General features: G+C 55.2%; 7 protein-coding genes across 7 annotated transcripts; 2 read left to right on the top strand and 5 right to left on the bottom strand.

Annotated features, from left to right (window-relative positions):
• Positions 1 to 147: 147 nt before the first annotated feature.
• B0H18DRAFT_1113328 (uncharacterized protein) lies at positions 148 to 1,261 on the bottom strand (the record flags this gene model as incomplete). Its single annotated transcript, XM_048032929.1, has 7 exons — positions 148 to 198; positions 259 to 405; positions 466 to 621; positions 673 to 790; positions 848 to 969; positions 1,029 to 1,108; positions 1,171 to 1,261. 7 exons carry the CDS (start codon positions 1,259 to 1,261, stop codon positions 148 to 150), a joined length of 765 nt encoding a protein of 254 aa, XP_047900591.1.
• A 970-nt stretch (positions 1,262 to 2,231) lies between these two features.
• On the top strand, positions 2,232 to 5,455 carry B0H18DRAFT_970925 (uncharacterized protein). The gene is made up of 7 exons (XM_048043746.1): positions 2,232 to 2,379; positions 2,429 to 2,547; positions 2,732 to 3,046; positions 3,097 to 4,484; positions 4,540 to 4,764; positions 4,816 to 4,899; positions 4,952 to 5,455. Exons 1-7 carry the CDS (start codon positions 2,315 to 2,317, stop codon positions 5,204 to 5,206), a joined length of 2,451 nt encoding a protein of 816 aa, XP_047900590.1. The 5' UTR covers positions 2,232 to 2,314; the 3' UTR covers positions 5,207 to 5,455.
• On the bottom strand, positions 5,444 to 7,009 carry B0H18DRAFT_199934 (uncharacterized protein). Its single transcript, XM_048037079.1, has 7 exons — positions 6,687 to 7,009; positions 6,550 to 6,629; positions 6,364 to 6,488; positions 6,175 to 6,292; positions 5,960 to 6,115; positions 5,752 to 5,898; positions 5,444 to 5,685 (listed from the first exon to the last, which is right to left on the bottom strand). The coding sequence occupies exons 1-7, from the start codon at positions 6,760 to 6,762 to the stop codon at positions 5,629 to 5,631; spliced, it is 759 nt and encodes a 252-aa protein (XP_047900589.1). The 5' UTR covers positions 6,763 to 7,009; the 3' UTR covers positions 5,444 to 5,628.
• On the bottom strand, positions 7,010 to 8,963 carry B0H18DRAFT_199818 (uncharacterized protein). Its single transcript, XM_048037078.1, has 2 exons — positions 8,798 to 8,963; positions 7,010 to 8,730 (listed from the first exon to the last, which is right to left on the bottom strand). The coding sequence occupies exon 2, from the start codon at positions 8,602 to 8,604 to the stop codon at positions 7,258 to 7,260; it is 1,347 nt and encodes a 448-aa protein (XP_047900588.1). The 5' UTR covers positions 8,605 to 8,730; positions 8,798 to 8,963; the 3' UTR covers positions 7,010 to 7,257.
• A 77-nt stretch (positions 8,964 to 9,040) lies between these two features.
• B0H18DRAFT_867114 (PXA domain-containing protein) lies at positions 9,041 to 11,049 on the top strand (the record flags this gene model as incomplete). The annotated part of the gene is made up of 3 exons (XM_048039837.1): positions 9,041 to 9,787; positions 9,970 to 10,759; positions 10,829 to 11,049. The coding sequence occupies 3 exons, from the start codon at positions 9,041 to 9,043 to the stop codon at positions 11,047 to 11,049; spliced, it is 1,758 nt and encodes a 585-aa protein (XP_047900587.1).
• Positions 11,050 to 11,304: 255 nt separating this feature from the next.
• On the bottom strand, positions 11,305 to 12,137 carry B0H18DRAFT_867771 (6-phosphogluconolactonase; the record flags this gene model as incomplete). The annotated part of the gene is made up of 2 exons (XM_048039884.1): positions 11,305 to 11,875; positions 11,932 to 12,137. The coding sequence occupies 2 exons, from the start codon at positions 12,135 to 12,137 to the stop codon at positions 11,305 to 11,307; spliced, it is 777 nt and encodes a 258-aa protein (XP_047900586.1).
• Positions 12,138 to 14,512: 2,375 nt separating this feature from the next.
• Positions 14,513 to 15,680, bottom strand: B0H18DRAFT_867436 (uncharacterized protein; the record flags this gene model as incomplete). Its single annotated transcript, XM_048039863.1, has 5 exons — positions 14,513 to 15,084; positions 15,140 to 15,214; positions 15,270 to 15,361; positions 15,428 to 15,468; positions 15,525 to 15,680. The coding sequence occupies 5 exons, from the start codon at positions 15,678 to 15,680 to the stop codon at positions 14,513 to 14,515; spliced, it is 936 nt and encodes a 311-aa protein (XP_047900585.1).
• Between the last annotated feature and the right edge of the window lie 1,192 nt (positions 15,681 to 16,872).

Here is a 16,872-nt window from a genome sequence, read left to right as displayed (position 1 = left end):
ACGCACTAAGTATATACCCCACATGCTACCACAGTATGATCTTCATTCAAACACAATCCACAGTAGTCTAAGGCCAGTGGGCGCGCGTGGCCGTAACGACGGCTGATGGTATGGTCCGACAATCACAATGCCGACTGAGGAAAGTTGTTACTGTTGCTGGCGGGCCTTCGACAGATCGGTATCTGGCTCCCAGAGAAGCTGTGAAGCGAAGATCGACTTAGTGCGCTGCGGCTATAATACCATACGACGAGGACTTACGATGCAATTTGTGATAGGGTCTTCGGTCCAGGTCGGATTGTGTTCCCCAACGCTGAATTGCCCGACCTTCTTGAAGCCAAAGCGTTCGTAGAAGCCGACAGTCTGATCATGTGTCAATAACCACACGCCTCGACCCTGCGCAGCGGCCTGTATCATGGCGAAAGAGACTCAGTCAAGCGGAGGATCATGAATTTGGACAGAGCGCACGAGGTCCAAGAGAAAGTTGACGAGCGAGGAGGCATATCCTAGGCCCTGCTTTTCGGCGGCAGTGACAAGGTTAACGAGAGAGATGAGTTCTGGCAGCCTATCGCCCAGTGCAATCGTGATCGCGGCGCTGGAGACCTCGTCTAACTCTGCCGTACGCTGACGAAGTCACTCAGTTGATAGTGCGTATTTCCAGGACATATGACATACTTTGCGCTGTTCTTTCGTGTAGAATAGATAGAACACACTCAACATGCGTTGAATCAAGCTGCGAATGACCTTGTTACCGGCCTTTCGCCGCTTACAGACGGATTCAGGAGCAGGCGAACTAAAATCAGGACGTGAGCTATTCAACCAGCTATTTCCACAGCGTAGGGCGACCTACTAAAGTAACACGGAATCACCGCGGTTGACTGTCAGGAGTTCATGCCTGCGTACGCCGTCCGTCCAGCTCAGAAATATCTGTATCCGGTCGCGGTATGGTAAAGTAGGATTTTTATCTGCGTCCTGGATCGAATAGAGTTCAATCACGCTGGCCCATAGTGCACGAGAGTTACTTTGTTTACCGGCGTGTCAAAGACGTAATGATGTAAGACACTCTCGTTACGAGCGTACATCATTCGCTCGACCGTGCGAGGCACATCCGCTATCAACAAATGCATAGTGGTCAACACATAGAGCCAACCCCTAGAAATGGGTAGCACGCACCATAACGAAGCAATTCGACCTTTGGCTTTAACTGAGACTTCGCGGCAGTTGAGAAGAGTCGACCGCTCAGTTGTCTCTTCTCTGGTACCATCATGATTTGTACAGCGCACTGGGTGTCTATCTAAGTGAACCAGACTGAAGCAAGGTCAGAGACAAGATGCTTGTGCGGAAAGACCTTGCGACATCGATACGCACTTGCGATACCTTATGTATCCGCGGACGTGTCATGATGGGCCGCGGCGATGTCGTACGTGTCCCCATGTAGCAGGATCTGTCTTTGACTCGGAAGCTATCACATGGCGGCGCAACTTCAGTGAAACGTGGTCGCAGGCAACGCTTGGGCAAAGCCGGTCCAAATGATCTCCAACAACGGCACATAGCCGCGCATACATTTGACACCAGCCGATGCAATGTCTATCCTGTATCTGGATGTATCAGGCTATGACTGGAAGTCGCACCGGCGTATCTTCCAAATATCAACGTTACGGGTCATCATGGAAGGCCTTTACACAGGTCATGGTTGCCTTGGGAACACTACATAGCTGGCCATCGTGAGCATGCGCAACGTATTCGTTGCGACTTGCCGCCGCGACTCACATAAGGTCAGCCGGTGGACAGGGACCACCTCGAGCATACTAGTATTTAGTCCGGTTGTTCGCTGTTCATGTCGGACGATCTAAAACAAGAGTCCCTCGTCATTACTGAAGATGCCAGCACACATACAATTCGAGAGATAGCGGCATCACATAATGCGAACGGCGAGGCTGAACCGGCTGCGCTGGCACACATTCCATGCCCACGAGACGCTCTGACGCAGAATCACTGCTCACAGACGAGATAATGGTCCGGGACTTGCATTTGATGGGCGTGAAGCATTGTAGCACAGTTCAGTAAGTTGCGTCGCAGTAGGGCTCAGCAGCACAGCCAGCCTGAGTGAGCACTTCAGAGTCGAAGTCAAGTCGAAGTACACCAGAGTACACCCGACTCGGAGAGGAAGGGCGCACGTGATGGGGAACCACCGGAAGTTTGACGCCTCTATGAAACTACGACTTCAGGCTACTGTTCGGACCACCACTCGCTTGCAGTTCGCATATACTCACCACCCTATCCTTCATTCGCATCTGCGTCCCTGTCCGCGCAGAGTATGCTCTTTGACCCGGAGACTGCAAACATCCTCAAGCCATGGCTAGTCAGGTCTCTTGAACCAATGTAAGACTAACCCCACGCCAGTGATGTACGTGTTCTGATTGTTGTGTAGATGTGATGCAGAGCCCGGGGCCCTCGGAGACTACATCCTTGCCCTTTTGAAGCACAATGCGCCTGAGAACGAGATGCGGAAGGAGCTGGCAGGACAATTGGAGGAGTTCCTAGAAAAGGGTGCGCCGCAAGCTGCCTTAAGTTTGCTCATTCACCAACTGCTTTTGGTCAATCAGAGACTGGTACTTTCGTCGACACCCTCTTCACCGCACTACGGACAAAATCCTACCTCCCATACTCTGCCACATCTCCCTCTTCAGGGTTTCCTCCATCAACGGCGACGCCGGCATACCCATTCCATTAGATGCCGTCATGGCTTCCGCAGGACCAATACCTCCGGAACGAGGACGAAAGCGAAGTTTCGAGGGCGACGACCGCGACCCCCGACCGCCAGCTAAAGGTCCGCGCTTAGACCGCGATGGTCAGTTCTCGCGACATGGACGCAACGATGCTCACCGGTCATCATGGGGTGGTCAATCGGCGAGAATGGGTCTGACCGGGAGAGGGGACTTCATGGATGGCGGGATGGGCATGGGCAACGGGCCCATGGGTATGCAGAATGGTCATGGTCGGTACCAACCACCAGGGGCAATGAAAGGAGTCTGCCGCGACTACTACAGTGAGTCATAGGTCCCTTATCATGCCTTCTTGCCTAACGTACTTGCGCAGACAATGGGTATTGCGCTCGCGGTGCCTTCTGCAAGTATAGCCATGGCGAGGACGCCGTCATCCCTTCGCAATTGTTCCCGATGAATGGCGGGGTGCCCTTCATGCCCATGATGGCCAATGGGATGGGCAACGTTGCTGGCGCGCCAAACGCTGCTTACGACCCTCACGAGCGCATGGATATGAGGCCAATGCAGGGGGCAGGTCCGTCCACGGGCAATCGACCTATGTACCCTCGCGCGCCCATGATACCCAGAGAAGGCGACGGAAGTAACCATATAGCGAGGAAACCTGGAGAGCTTCCTGTCATCCAAGATCTTACCCCACATAGACCACAAGACGACCGTCCGCAATTACCCAGAGATCAGGTCCCTCGGGCAGAGCCAATCATGCAGGATTCGAACACTCCGAGCGTAAATCCGATGAACGGACCCAGCGCGCCGAATGGTGTGAATGGGATGATGGCAGGCCCTCAGGACGTCGATATGGCAGGCCCGTCAATACCGTACCAACCTACAGGAATGCGGGGTTCTCGAGGTGGACGAGGAGGCGGTGGTCGCGGAGGGCACGGCATCTTTGGAGGAGACGCACAGAGTTTCCGTCCTGAGAGGCGTAATGACAAGACGCTCGTCGTGGAGAAGATTCCAGAAGACAAACTCAGCCTTGGCTCCGTCAACGAGTGGTTTAAGCGTTTCGGTACGGTCACCAACGTCGCCGTTGACGCGGTCAGCGCGAAGGCGCTCGTCACATTCTCCAATCACGATCAGGCGTTGGCCGCATGGAAATCGGAGGACGCCGTCTTCGGGAATAGGTTCGTCAAGGTATTCTGGCATCGACCCATGGGCGCCCATGGCCAGGCTGGTCAGCGCGCTCTTGCTGCGTCTGCACCTCTCGTAGCAAATCTAGCTGTGAAGGACGCCTCACCAGCTGCTTCTGCTTCTGCTTCCACAGAAGCTTCCACTTCTCAACCCGTACCCTCCACCTCGACGCGAGCACGAAAGCCTTCGACGGCTCCTTCAGCAGCTGCAGCGTTAGCCGCGAAGCAAAAACTGCTGGAGCAGCAGATCGCCGAGCAGAAATCTCTCATGGCGCAGCTCTCCACGACCTCCGGTGAGGAGAAGAAAACCATAATGACCCGCTTGCGGAAGCTGGGCGAGGAGATGAAGCCATCCTCGTCGACCCCTCAAACACCGCCACCCACTAGCAGTACACCGCCTGCGCCCGCTATCAAGAAAGCAAGGAGTGCTACTCCGAGCGTGGAGGATAAGCTGCGATTAGAGCGTGAACGCCTGGATAAGGAGCTAGAATTGCATGCCGTCGCGGCTACGGACGGCGAGGGCGAGGAGAACACGGAGGAGCTGAAGGCAATGCTGGCCAAGCTGAAAGCGGAGGTAAGCAGTCCATCGGGGCGTGTCCAGGCCATGATTTTGACTCGATGAACCACAGGCTGCGAGTCTCGGCTTATCAGATGCCGCCGAGGGTACCTATCCCAGCAGTACCCACCGACCGTACAGAGGTCGTGCGAGGGGCCGGGTGCTTCGCGGAGGCTATCGCGGTGCCATGCGTGGTGGCCCCCCAAGGGGCAGCATGAAGCTCGATCTTCGTCCGAAAAAACTTCTGCTCAAAGGCATCAGTGGCGACAACGTGCAGGCAGTTCGTGACTGGTACGAGGTAGGTAGCCCTTTCACGATCAACAGGACTGGTCTTAACATCGTATGCCAGCCGGGTGGTCAAGTTGAGTCTGTAGACACCACAGACGACGGTGATACAATAGTCGGCTTCAAATCGAGGATGGCCGCAGAGCAGGTGAGTGCAACGACGTACGTCATGATTTCGTATTCAACGCCTGTCGGCGCAGGCATTATCGAAGGGCACAAGCATTTCGACTATCGGTCAGGTTCAAATTTCCTGGTACCAAACTCAGCAACCCAGCGCTGGATTGGCGAAACCAGTGCCAGCTCTTCCTGAGACGCCCTCTGGCGTTGAGGATAAGAACCCGATTGAAGACCGCCCAGCCTCACCAAGTTCTCCAGATGATTCGCATATGCACGAAGAGATGGGTGCAGCTGGTTGGGGCGGCGACGACGCCGAAGACGGATTCGGGATGCTTTGACCTGACAGATTTCAGGAATTCAATAATGTTTTGTTGTCCGCTTTTCTGTACACTGCTCGTTGCGCGTAATAATTCACGCATGGCGACCTCAATGCGAGGTCGCCCAGGCCACGAACGTGGCAACCAGTACATCTGTGGTCTCGATGTCTGTGATGACGCAACGAATTCCGCATGAGCTATTCAGCTTCATAACAACATTGCCGTCGTCTTGTAGTCCGCTCCGATCAACCTGCAGCGTGGATGAGACCCACATCTCGCATTTGTTGGCTAATACACAAAATTCCATTGTTTGCCTTCCCTCGAACTAACCCTCGCAAATATGGAGCCCTGTTGCCCATCTTCAGCATGAACTCGAAATCTTCCTCAGTCGCCAGTGTAACGTCGTTGCCACAAGCCAGAGTGTTGGGCCTGTACGAACCAGCTTAAGCAACGGCCTTCTCGCCATGAAACAGTGTCATTGTTTCAGGCTCCCTCAGCATCTGTAAAAGGACGGCAGTAGCCAGGTGTTGGACCGCTCATTTTGTTGATAAGCGCGATCCACTCACTAAGCATACTATCACAGGGTCCCCTTTCCAAGTCGGGTTGGTTTCGCCCACTGAGAACGACGCGATGGTCTTGAAGCCGAATCGCTCGTAGAATGTCTGAGTCCGATGTGTCGTGATCAACCAAGTACCACGCGACTGTGCATCGGCCTGTGTGGGGCGAAGGGGAGGTCAGCGGTGGACATGAGATGCTAAGGTCAGGGCCTCGCACCATCGTGAATAGTTCATCGAGGAGCACGGACGCATATCCGAGTCCTTGCTTTTCAGGCGCAGTACACAGTCCATCGAGAGAGATTAACTCGGCGGCTCTGTCGCCTAGTGCACTTGCTATAGCAGCTGTCAGTTTCTCGTGAACTTCCGTCCGACGCTACAGCATCGCGTTCGTCGTCAGATCTTCGGTATCGATATCGACGCGTTACGACGCACCTTCTTCTGCTCCTTTGACTGATACAGGGTGAAAAGTTTCAGGAACCTTCGGACAATACTGTTAATGAGTCCGTTCAGGGCCTTGCGCCCCCGGGGTACGGTTACAGGGGCTGGACTGCTACAATATTGACACGCCGTCAGCTCCATCGCGAATGAGGCCGTAGAAATAGTCTCCAGGCCTTGACTTACAAGCGCAGAATTGAATCGCCGTGGTTGATGGTCCAAATTTCATGCCTACGGATGTCATCGATGAACATGGTGTACATGCTGATTCTGAGCCGGGAAGCTCTCTGCGCTGGAGTTTCGCGCGAATCCTGAAGTCGAGTTCAATACAACTCATCGATGAGCCGCGGTGTGCGATGCCTATCAACTCACAGGCGTATAGTCCGCATAATTTCCCAAAGGATCATCCCAATTTGCCCTCACAGCTGCATCAACCGTGTACGGAAGATCCCCTGTGCATGGTGATTAGAACGACGTTCCCCAAACATGACCTATGCCAATGGACGCACCAAATGTGAGCGGCTCTGGCCTGAGCTTCTCTTTCGAGTATGAACATCCATAACTTGGAAGCAGCGACTCGGACATTGGATTCGCCTACGTGCACAAAGGTATGCAGTGATCTTCGCTACGTCCTACATAACCTTGTCCAAGCTTTATAGCATACGCACATACGTACGTGTCAGTCAAGCGCCGTACCTGTGATCGACCGGAGCGGATTTGCAGTGATGTTGCTGCGCCGCAATAAACGCTGCATGATAGCCTTTGAGTACATGAGCTATCATATATCAGTCCTAGTACACATTCGGTCAGGGGACGGTCAGCAGCGGAGAAAGCGCAGCGCTGAACACGCTCAGGTACCTCAGATCGGGCCTACCCAGGCCAAGGTGCGCCTGTGACGGATGAGTGTTTTCGATGCGTAGACTGCTCTAGTTGGTTGTACTATATACCATGCACATTGACTGACAATGAGTAATGAGTGTTCGCTCGCGTGGCGTCCATGACATTGCGAGTCCACACATGCACAAAACCACACCACCGTCAGATACAGACGTCGGAAGCGACCTCCACATCCCCACAAGGTCAAGGCGGCACGTCTACCTCCTTCCGCGGTTTCCGCAGCGTGTTCCTTCGTGACCGTGAGCGCGAACTTTGTCTCCGGGGTTCTGATGGACCCGTTTGCCCAGTGTCCGCATGAGAGCGGCCGCGGCTTGCTTCCCGTGTGGGACGCCCAGAGAGAGAGGGCGACGACCCACGGCGCACGGGCTCCGGGCGGCCCTGTCTGTACGGTGGGTCCTCCGCATCTGGGCTAGGTCTTGGCACGGCTGCAAATGCTGCGGGTATCTGCGGCACAGGTGGAGGTGGGATTTGGTACGGGTATGCTGTGACTTGAGTTCGTAGCGGCGAACTGTCCATGCGAGACTGTGATTGACTGCGTCGGAAGGATTGATGCGAGGAAGACGGTCGTGAAGGCTGCGAAAGACTGCGGGGACCGCGGACGTAGCTTGGGCCAGGGGCAGGTCCGGTGGGGGACTCCGGTATACCACTCAGACTCATCGAACGAGCACCCCCTTGCACCCACTGGTCTGAAGCTACGCTCCCGCGGACTGAGGCATCATCTTGACCACTGTTGAAGAAGTAGCTGCTTCTTGAACCCATAGCGTTCATCGCAAGTTGTTCGTAAGGATACGACTCAGGCGCGAGTGGGGCAGGTAAAATGATCTGGATGCTGCTGTGTCGACTATGCGGCGCCCCGCGGATAACGCTGCGTTTGCTCTGTGTGCTCTGGAATGTTTGCATCGTGGCGGTCGACGACGCCAAGGACAACGGCCGTGACTGCGAGCGCGGAAACGGGCGGGGCGTTCGGGCTGTCAGATGCCCATTACTGGACGTGACATGGGAGTGTATGGACGACGCGTCCGATAGGGCCGTACTCGGCGATTGGGTTAGGTTATCGCGCGAGGTCGCCCCTGCAACATCAAGATTCGGAAGCATTGCAGTGTCCACGGAAAGCGGCTGGCCGAGTGCAGATACAGTTTCGGTGGACACGCCATCTTCGGTATTAGCGCTGTTCGACCGGCTTGGGTAGACCGAACCACCAGGTGTCAGTGAGCCGTCACTCGGTGTGTGCGCAAGGCCAGTTTTGTATGTGAGGCCAAAAGTGCTGTCTGCGTCGCTGGAATAGAAGGTTTTGCGCTCCGACAGTGAAGTAGTATGCGGTCCACGCTGATGTGCGAGCAGTTGTACTGGTGGCAGAGGGTTTGACTTCTTGCGATGGACGAGGCGCACGAAGCATCGCCAGAGGAACAGGACGGAGGCGAGTATGAGCACGGAGCCACATACAACAGCGATGATAATGACGGTCGACGTGGAGAGACCACCACCGTTGGAGCTTCCATCTCGAGGGCGCACTTGAGGGACATTAGGCATTGTAGGGTACTGGTGACCGCTGGTCTGGCCAGGACCAGAGAAAAGAACGAATGAATGTAAGGAGTGTCGGCGAGTAGATCTGTTAAGTGACTGTTGCTAGCGCATTCAGGTCAGATAAAGAGCTGTCTGTGCAAGGAGAGAAATCGAAACATCAGATGGCCGTCACTGTTCAAGGGGAGGTAGCGCCGCTCACCGGTCTCACAGAGATGGCGCTCGCTCGACACTAGCACACCAAGGGCGACGAACGCGGTGAACGACGTCGACGGTGAGTGTGGCTGGCAAGAGAGAGGCCGACTGTTTCTACCGTGACCATGCCCGGCTAACCAACGGCTAACATACTCGATCCTCAAGCGGGCGCTAGCAGCCTTCCCGAGCCACGTGCGACATGGATTGTGGCCTTCTGAATCCGGCAGTACTGCGCTCGTCGTCCGCGACGATGTCCACGGGCCTCGCGCCCTCTCTCCGCCACTCTGTACGCTCCGTCAAGTCCGGCTCGTCTTCGCTTGGGGACAAGCCTGCCACCAAACCTGCACCGAAGCCTGTCTCGCTTCCCCGTCGCCTGCTCTTTCCTACCCTCCCTGCCGATGCCGACCTTCCGCCACTGCTGACCTCCCCCCTGGCTGTGCCTGTCTTGAATGGTGAGCTGTACGACTTCGTCGCGCTTGCCTTGCGCGCATACGTGAACCCGTGGTGGACAAAGATTACGCGTTATGACAAGGAGTTCCTCCCCGAGATTACGCGCATCCTTACAAGCGTAGTACGCACGCTCGAGGCCCGTCTTCTCGCGACGGACCTTTCTCCTCTGGTCTTCCGCGACCTCCCTACTCTCCTGACGCAGCATTATGTCGACTTCCGAAGCGCAAGGGCAAAGTTACACACCTCGTATGCGACTGGCGGCGCAGCGACCCTACCTCAACTCTTTCATCACCTACAGCCGCACATGGCTATCAGCGCGGATGGACGCGTCGACGATGTCTACGTTCGCCAGGCTGTAGACCATATCCTCAAGGCTTGCCTTCCGCCAGAAGACTACGACTCGGAGGCGGAGCGGTATATTGTCCGGGAGATCATCCTGAGTGTGCTCCTGAAGAGCGTCATGCCACGAGTGACCCAACCTTGGTTCATCCACAAGATCTTGCTGGACCAGCTGGGAGCGGAGCAGGACAAGGGCAAGGGTGTCGAGGTGTGTCTGCACGCTATCCGTTTCTTTCCCAGTGATTTCCACGGGGCGACGCGCTATCGCCGGATGTACATACTCTCTTATCGGAATAGATGCATCCGTGTGCCTCGGTTCACGTACTCGTCCGACTGAATGCTACACTTGGCTGACGTGACTTACCCAACACTGACGTTCTGCTTCCACAGCCACCTCGTCCTGGACATCCTACATCCACTTCGGACGGGGCGCATGCGTCCCGCCAAGGGTTCTCACTGCAATCACTAGCCATTGTCTTTCTCTCTGCCATCCAATCCATATCTGGGGTATGCCTCCTCCTAATTCACACATACAGACAAGCCCGGAACACCGTCAAGAGGGTTAACGAGAGCGCACCTCTCTTCCCGGATTCGCCTACGAGTCGGCCCTTGACACCCGATGTAATACCAAGTCCCGTCCCTTCCCCCAACCCAATCGCCATTCCGGGTAGCCTGGCCGCCGTGTCTGCGCCGTTAAGAGTCGTGTCGCAACCAGTAACACCGCCCCGAGGCCCGCCTACCCCCACCTCGATATCGTCCGTGAACCCTCTCCTCCGGACGACATCGGCTTCGACGGTCCAGACGGCGTCCAACTCTTCCTCTTCTACCCCTGCCGCCCTACACTCGACCCCTCCCTCGGCCCCACCATCTCCGCCGAATTACACCGCTCCGTCCCTCCACCTTGTCCAGACCCTCCTCCCGCCGTCGCTCACCGCGCGCGCACTCACCCAAACGCTTGCCTTGCCGCTCACCGCACTCGATCCGTTCCTCTCGCGGCTCCTCCCCTACCTCCTGTACACACACGCATTGTCGCCGGACAGGATAGCCGGAGTCGTGCGGAGCGCAAAGAGGGCTTTGTTCCCGGAAGGCTGGCCAGCGCCGCCCCCACCAGATCCAACTCTCGAAGAACAAGCCGTTATGAGGGCTGCCCTCGGGAGGAGGTTACTCGCCGCCATTCCAGGTCAGTCATCTTGGCTTCGGTGCCTATGTCTCGTACAAGGCACTGACAAGTTTCCAATGGGTTCTCTAGCGCCGCTGGCGATAGTGCTGGGCCCTACTTCAGAAGCACGGACGAGCGCGATCGACGGAATTCTGGACCCGCTTTCTTCTCAGGCCTGTAACGCGCATCTCATGCTCTTCATTCTCGACCTCGTTTTGGTGACAGTCTTCCCGGAGCTGGGCGCGTCTGAGGCCGTATCGCCTGGCGCCGCGGCTGAAGGTGCTATTAGTTTGGCGGCTAGGACGCCTTGAGCTCCGTGCCAGACCATATTATGACGACTTTACGACTACTGGAACGACCCATTGCGCGCATAACATGTGTGGCTCAACCGAGCAGAGTGCAGCATGAACTAGAGCTTGATGGCATAAGTACTACGACTACGGGAAGGGCACAAAGGTAATGGCAGAAAGAATACACTAAGCGCGATGATATACATATTTATGTTGTTGCTTCTGCCTCCGTGCTACCTATCTCCTCAAGGTTCTCGCACGAAGCCTATCCCTCGATCAGAGTTTGAATGGGGTTCTTGGGAACTGCACCTTCGAAACGGCCGGATCGTCGACGAACCAGTAGACCTGGCCTGGGTGCGAAGGCCGCACTCTGGACGCAGGGAGGCCCTCCTCGGGCTTGTCGAAAACGGTCTGCAGGGTATCTGCCTTGGCCGCACCACTCGCGACGAAGGCGACGCGCGCAGCGTGGTTGATGACGGGGTAGGTGAAGGTGATGCGCCTCGCGGGTGGCTTAGGGCTGTCCTCTATGTACGCGACCCAGCGATCCTCCTCCGTGAGGAGCGGGTGGCCGGGGAAGAGCGACGCGGTGTGGCCGTCCGGGCCGGTGCCCAGGAGGATGAGATCGAAGATGGGGAAGCGGGCGGAGTCTTTCTGCGCGAATTCGCGGATGAGCTCCTTCTCGTACGCGTCCGAGAGCTCCTCGAGGTCGTCGGCGAGCGAGGGGTCGATCGTGTGTATGTGATCCTTGGGGATGGGCACTTTCGAGAAGAGCTCGTCTGTGCAGAGTTTGTGGTTGGAGTCGGGGTGGTCGAGGGGGACGACACGCTCGTCGGCGTAGAAGACTTGCCTAGGAGAGCGCGATGGAATCAGATAGCGGGCTGGAATGAGGAGAAGGCAACGCACCACTTGTCCCACCTCACGCCGGGCTTGTTGATCAGAGCGTTGAGCTGTTGAGGCAGCGAGCCACCGGATAAAGCGACCGAAAACCTGCCCTTCTTGTCGATGGCTTCTTTCTGGGCCTTTAGTATGAAGTCCGCGACCGCATCGCAGAGCTCGGTGGGGGACGCGAACGAATAGAGAATGGGTGGTGAGGGTGCGGTGACTGGCATGGTAGAGATGCGGTGGTGAGGGCGAGTGGGAAGAGAGAGACGCGCCGGGGACGAGCAAGGGCTTGGGAGTGACGAAATGGAGGGAGACACTTTGTAAGAGCGCTTCTCCCGGCGATCGCATCTCACGCCTGACGTCGTTGCACGTGACATGCCGTTCCTGATCGCCGATTCATCGAGAGCTTCCCGCACACACTCGCACACATCGCTCACGTGCGGGGTTTGTGTCGAACCTACACTGACTAGGAGAACGTCCGATCGACTGGGAGATACGTTCCCGGAACGCGTTCCGGGAACGCCTCTGCGGAACGCCCCTAGGAACGCTGGTCACATAGTGACAGAGGGCAAAGCGTATGTAGTGGCCTATGTCATAAGCACGAATTGCCAAACCCGGAAGTCAATAGTACGGACTTAGATACTTACTAGAATGCTTACTAATACACCGAGTCCCGACTCTGTCACACATAAAGCTGCAAAAACCCAATCGTGCTAGCATCAGCAGAGTATAGACTACTGAATACAAGTAGGTGTATTTTCACTGCCATAGATGAATCACAAGCTATTACTGTAGATAAAAATACAAAGCGGCGGTCACACGTCACAGGACCCTCCGCCACGCCGGCGATGCTACACTGTCACTGGTCACCGTCGAGCCCGCCGGATGTGACAGATCAAATTTTCGCCGCCTGCGGCGCCGTTTGACCAAAAACCCGCCGCCCCGCCGCCCAAGAGGGCTCCGTCACAGGTCACCGACGCCCGCGCCGCGCCGCCTGATGGTCGCTCGGGTGTCACGCGTCACACCCCGCGCCGCTTTGAACTTTTATCTACAGTAATAACTTGACGTTCATACAGGTTCATACTCACTGGCGGGGACAGCACTCACCACGTGATCCAATGTGGCCCAGCGAGCATTGCCTGATTGGGCATATTCTCCATATCAGGAAATACCCTTAATTGGCTAACCACATCCACTGCGTAGTGCGTTGTGACCTAACAACCAAACAATGGCCCACAAGACATTGTGATTACTACGAACCACTATGTATAAAGATCCGAACGGTCAATTACTATAGATTACTATAATGCAACCGCAGGAGAGTGGCAGCACTATAAACGAAGGTGTCACACGTCGTCACGGTGCGTGATGTTCCGCGTTCCGTGTTCCCCGTTCCGGGAACGTTTCTCCCCGTGGATCCGACTTTCTGCTGACTAGGGGCAATGCCTTTCCGAAAAGCGTCCCCTGTCACGTGATCAAAACGCGTCGAGAAAGTGGACACGACTCTCTCCCCATGCTGTAGCATTCGACACGAGTTGTATAAAATTGAGACTATATTTACATAGAACGGCATGTATCTCACGAGTGTTCATGTGGTTTTACAGAGGGATCGAATGAATATAACATCGGAATTCGGTCAGCATGTTGCACAGACTGCATTTGGTGTCTCAGCAAAAGCTGTATATGCGATGGTCTATCATGACAGCAACCTCTCCCAGGCTCGGAACTACCCCAAATGAACTAGCAGTCTAGTCCGAAGAGATCTTGTCGGCCTGAGGATCATCAGTATAGAGGCTAAACATGCAGAACTCACCTTTTGATATACTGGATGTTGTTTTTGGGTGTAACATGTTTGCTGAACTGTTACAAGAGATGCCCCAGGTAGTTCTGTGACCAATGGATGTGACCAGAAGCAAGGTTACACGGAGGACGGCCAAAAGACTAGCAAGGATCGCGTCGAGACGCGCTAGTGGCGCGTCGACTCGCTTACGTAACACGCGTCGCACCGCGAGAAAGAGGTGCACTTCTGACGTTCCCTGGCGTTTTTGGCTCCTGTAACAACTAAATGACCGTGATCACATACATACATAGAACAAAGTCTTGAGGATGGATTTTTTTGTAATGCACGTATTGGGGGGCTGTAGAAGGCTCCCATGTCCGCAGGGCCTTTTCTCTAAATCCATCCTCAAGACTTTCTCGAGCCTGATTTTAGATGATTTATCATCACTTCTCCGGAATATTCTGAAGTGGATGAACCGGAGAAAAGTGCACCTCTTTCCGCGCCCACTTCGTGAGACGCGGCAGGCGGGTGGCGCGCGGACGCGTCGGAGTTTAAATTTGTAGCGCGTTGCCCCTACTCAGCCTACACACTCGCACGCATCGCTCTCAACAGTGAGTAATCCGTTTCGCATACGGAAATAGCAACTCTAGTCGTACAATGCCAGCTCCCAGGAATCGGTCAGGTCGTACAACGTGTACGTGATATGTATACACCCGGTGCAGTACTATGCGAGCTTCATCAAGCAGGGTTGAGCCAGCTACCAACGCATGAGCTCATGTTGAATGAACGCGATGACTGAACCACGCAGCCCAAGGTCACTGATCACAGCCTTGTCACCGACCACACCAGGAACAACCGGTTCCCAGCGATCGCCTGCCTGATCCGATCGGGAATGTCCAGTGTGTCGACTCCCCAGCTATCGAACAGCTCCTTGACATTGTGTAGAGACGCCTTGACCTCCACCGTACCCTTCTTGAACACCACGCCATCCCAAAGCTCCTTCCAGCTTTCATCCGAGTGGCAGAACATGTACTCGCCCATTCGCATCTTCGCGCTCTCCGTCCTCAGGCCTTTCTCCGCCCGGCCGCTGTGCAGCCCGAAGATCATAGAGCCCGGGATAGGCGAGAGAAGGCCGGCGAGCTTGTGCGCCAGCTCAAGCTGCTTCTCCTCGCTGAACAGGTGGAAGAAGGATGACACATGAATCACGGAGACGTGTCCGTGGAGAGGCGTGAGGGTTGTCAAAGAGGACAGCGCAGGCGCGGAGGCTTCAGGCGGGGCATTGAGGGGTGGGGCCGTGCGGAAGAAGTCTGGGTCAAAGGCGTCGCCCCCGAGGAAATGTGCCGGGAACTCCTTCGGAGTCGTCCTGAAAAGTTTGTGACCGAGATCCCAATATTCTACAGTGATTGTATTGTCAGTGCACAGCAACACCATCTGCTGAACCGTACCCACCTGTATGAAGGTCTGATCCTATGGCGTTTCCAGCAGGGAATCCGTCTGCTACGGCCTTCCTGACGTCGACGCCAACTACACAGGAGCCAATCAGGCGTCAACTAAGTCTGCTATTTAAAACGATACCCACAGCAACAACCAAGGTCAAGCAGGATAGCACCCTTGCGCTCCTTGCCAATGGCAATCGCCTGTTGGTACACGGGCGAGCGATTGGCTATCAACCTGTGACACGAAGACAATTATGGGGGCTTGAACGAAACTCGCACACGGCGTGAAAAAGATGCGTACTTGGTGAAGGCAAAGGCCTTGATACAGGCGTAAGGCGTAACCTGCGATAGTATTTGCGTCAGGTCCGGCTGTTCGAAGGGAGGAAGTCTCATCATACCTTCAAAGCCTCGGCCCGCACACTCATGACGTGCTGCTTCAGTTCTTCTTCGTCCTTGATGCCCGTTTGCGATTTGAAGAACGCAAGCTCCTGCTCACTGAGATGGTACATGTTCTCGTAGGTCGCCGGATCCTCATTATCTATGTTCTCAGACATGATGACTAGGGCGTTGACTTTGAAGCGGGAGTACAAGGTCTGAGGTTGAGGGGATGGCTGCAGCGGACGGCTCGATGTGCATCTTGCGTTTTGCAGGCCCGTCTTTTATACGATTCTGTCCACTGCGGATACAGCGCCTCATCGCAGGTCCTCCTGGACGATGACCGGCCAGAATGGCTGTCGACGTCAGGTGCGCGGGCAAAAACAAGCCACAAGTAAGCGGCCATTACGGCGCTCGGATGGCCTCGCCGCGGCATCGCCTGCTATTGGCTCTCCACAGCGTAGATCTCGCCCGATCGCCTTTTGCCTATCTTGCAGACGGGCCACGCAACTCCTCGGCCGCGCAACTTTCGAAAATAACATGTCCCGTCAGATATTTGAGGACAACTCTCCTGTGGGAGGTATGACAGTATCCAAGACGGCCGGAGCGAGCTGTTCCGACGGCCTTTGTTGCTCTGAGATGCCGGTCCTGGTAGGGCCCGGGCCTCCATATAAAGCTTGAGTAGACTCCCAGAGTGGACCAATGGGCAGGTCAATGCTACAGGTAGCCACTTACACCCATAATCTCAGCGCCAAAAGACCACGGTGGCGATCGTTTAACTGGGATACCCTAGCACTGGCCGCGGCGATGAATCCGACTCGAAAGACGGCGAGTCTGGGTTGGCAGCGGAACTGAGTTAAATTTGGGACATGCTCGTACAGAAGTACTCCTGGAGGGACATGAGATACGTGTATGGATTATGGTGCAAGTCCAGAGTGGAGAAACGTACAGTACTCTGAGTCAATGACTGCCACTACCGTGTACAGTCGTTTGCATAATGGTTGTCGCATGCGCGCGACGAGAATCTTGTTTGGATATGACGGTCGTTATCGCGGAAAAATACTTACACTTACGCCTTAGTTATCGCGTAAGATTTGCTACTTAGTTGACACGTGACCCGTACACCTCGGACTTAGATTCGCTCCGTTTCGTACACTTGGTCTCTACAATAATGGATATTTCTGGCCTTGTTAACACTGTATATAGATTACAGTGAGTCACAGATCCGTTGTCTGCTCATGCTAGATCACTTGATTCTGCTTCGAGGGCTGGTGAATTGCCTAATGCGGAATCATTAGCCAATTGTGGCAACTCTGTCTGCGGGCCTTTATGCGCGCTGCTGTTCATTGCACGGCGAATCCGGAAGCCCAC

The sequence above is a fragment of the Fomitopsis serialis genome (genome assembly GCF_022376445.1).
Source record: "Fomitopsis serialis strain Sig1Antser10 chromosome Unknown B0H18scaffold_2, whole genome shotgun sequence".
Classification (NCBI taxonomy): Eukaryota; Fungi; Basidiomycota; class Agaricomycetes; order Polyporales; family Fomitopsidaceae; genus Fomitopsis; species Fomitopsis serialis.
This window is presented reverse-complemented; position numbering and strand designations above follow the sequence as displayed.

Bases quoted from the DNA above. Each gene is read 5' to 3' on its own strand.
- B0H18DRAFT_199934 (XM_048037079.1), bottom strand. From the start codon at position 6,762: ATGTCCGAGTCGCTGCTTCCAAGTTATGGATGTTCATACTCGAAAGAG. The intron at 6,630-6,686 runs GTGCGTCCATTG...CACCATGCACAG, and splicing joins GCCAGAGCCGCTCACATTTG to GGGATCTTCCGTACACGGTT. The intron at 6,116-6,174 runs GTGCGTCGTAAC...GCGATGCTGTAG, and splicing joins AGTCAAAGGAGCAGAAGAAG to CGTCGGACGGAAGTTCACGA.
- B0H18DRAFT_970925 (XM_048043746.1), top strand. From the start codon at position 2,315: ATGCTCTTTGACCCGGAGACTGCAAACATCCTCAAGCCATGGCTAGTC. The intron at 4,485-4,539 runs GTAAGCAGTCCA...GATGAACCACAG, and splicing joins TGGCCAAGCTGAAAGCGGAG to GCTGCGAGTCTCGGCTTATC. The intron at 4,765-4,815 runs GTAGGTAGCCCT...ATCGTATGCCAG, and splicing joins CAGTTCGTGACTGGTACGAG to CCGGGTGGTCAAGTTGAGTC.
- B0H18DRAFT_199818 (XM_048037078.1), bottom strand. From the start codon at position 8,604: ATGCCTAATGTCCCTCAAGTGCGCCCTCGAGATGGAAGCTCCAACGGT.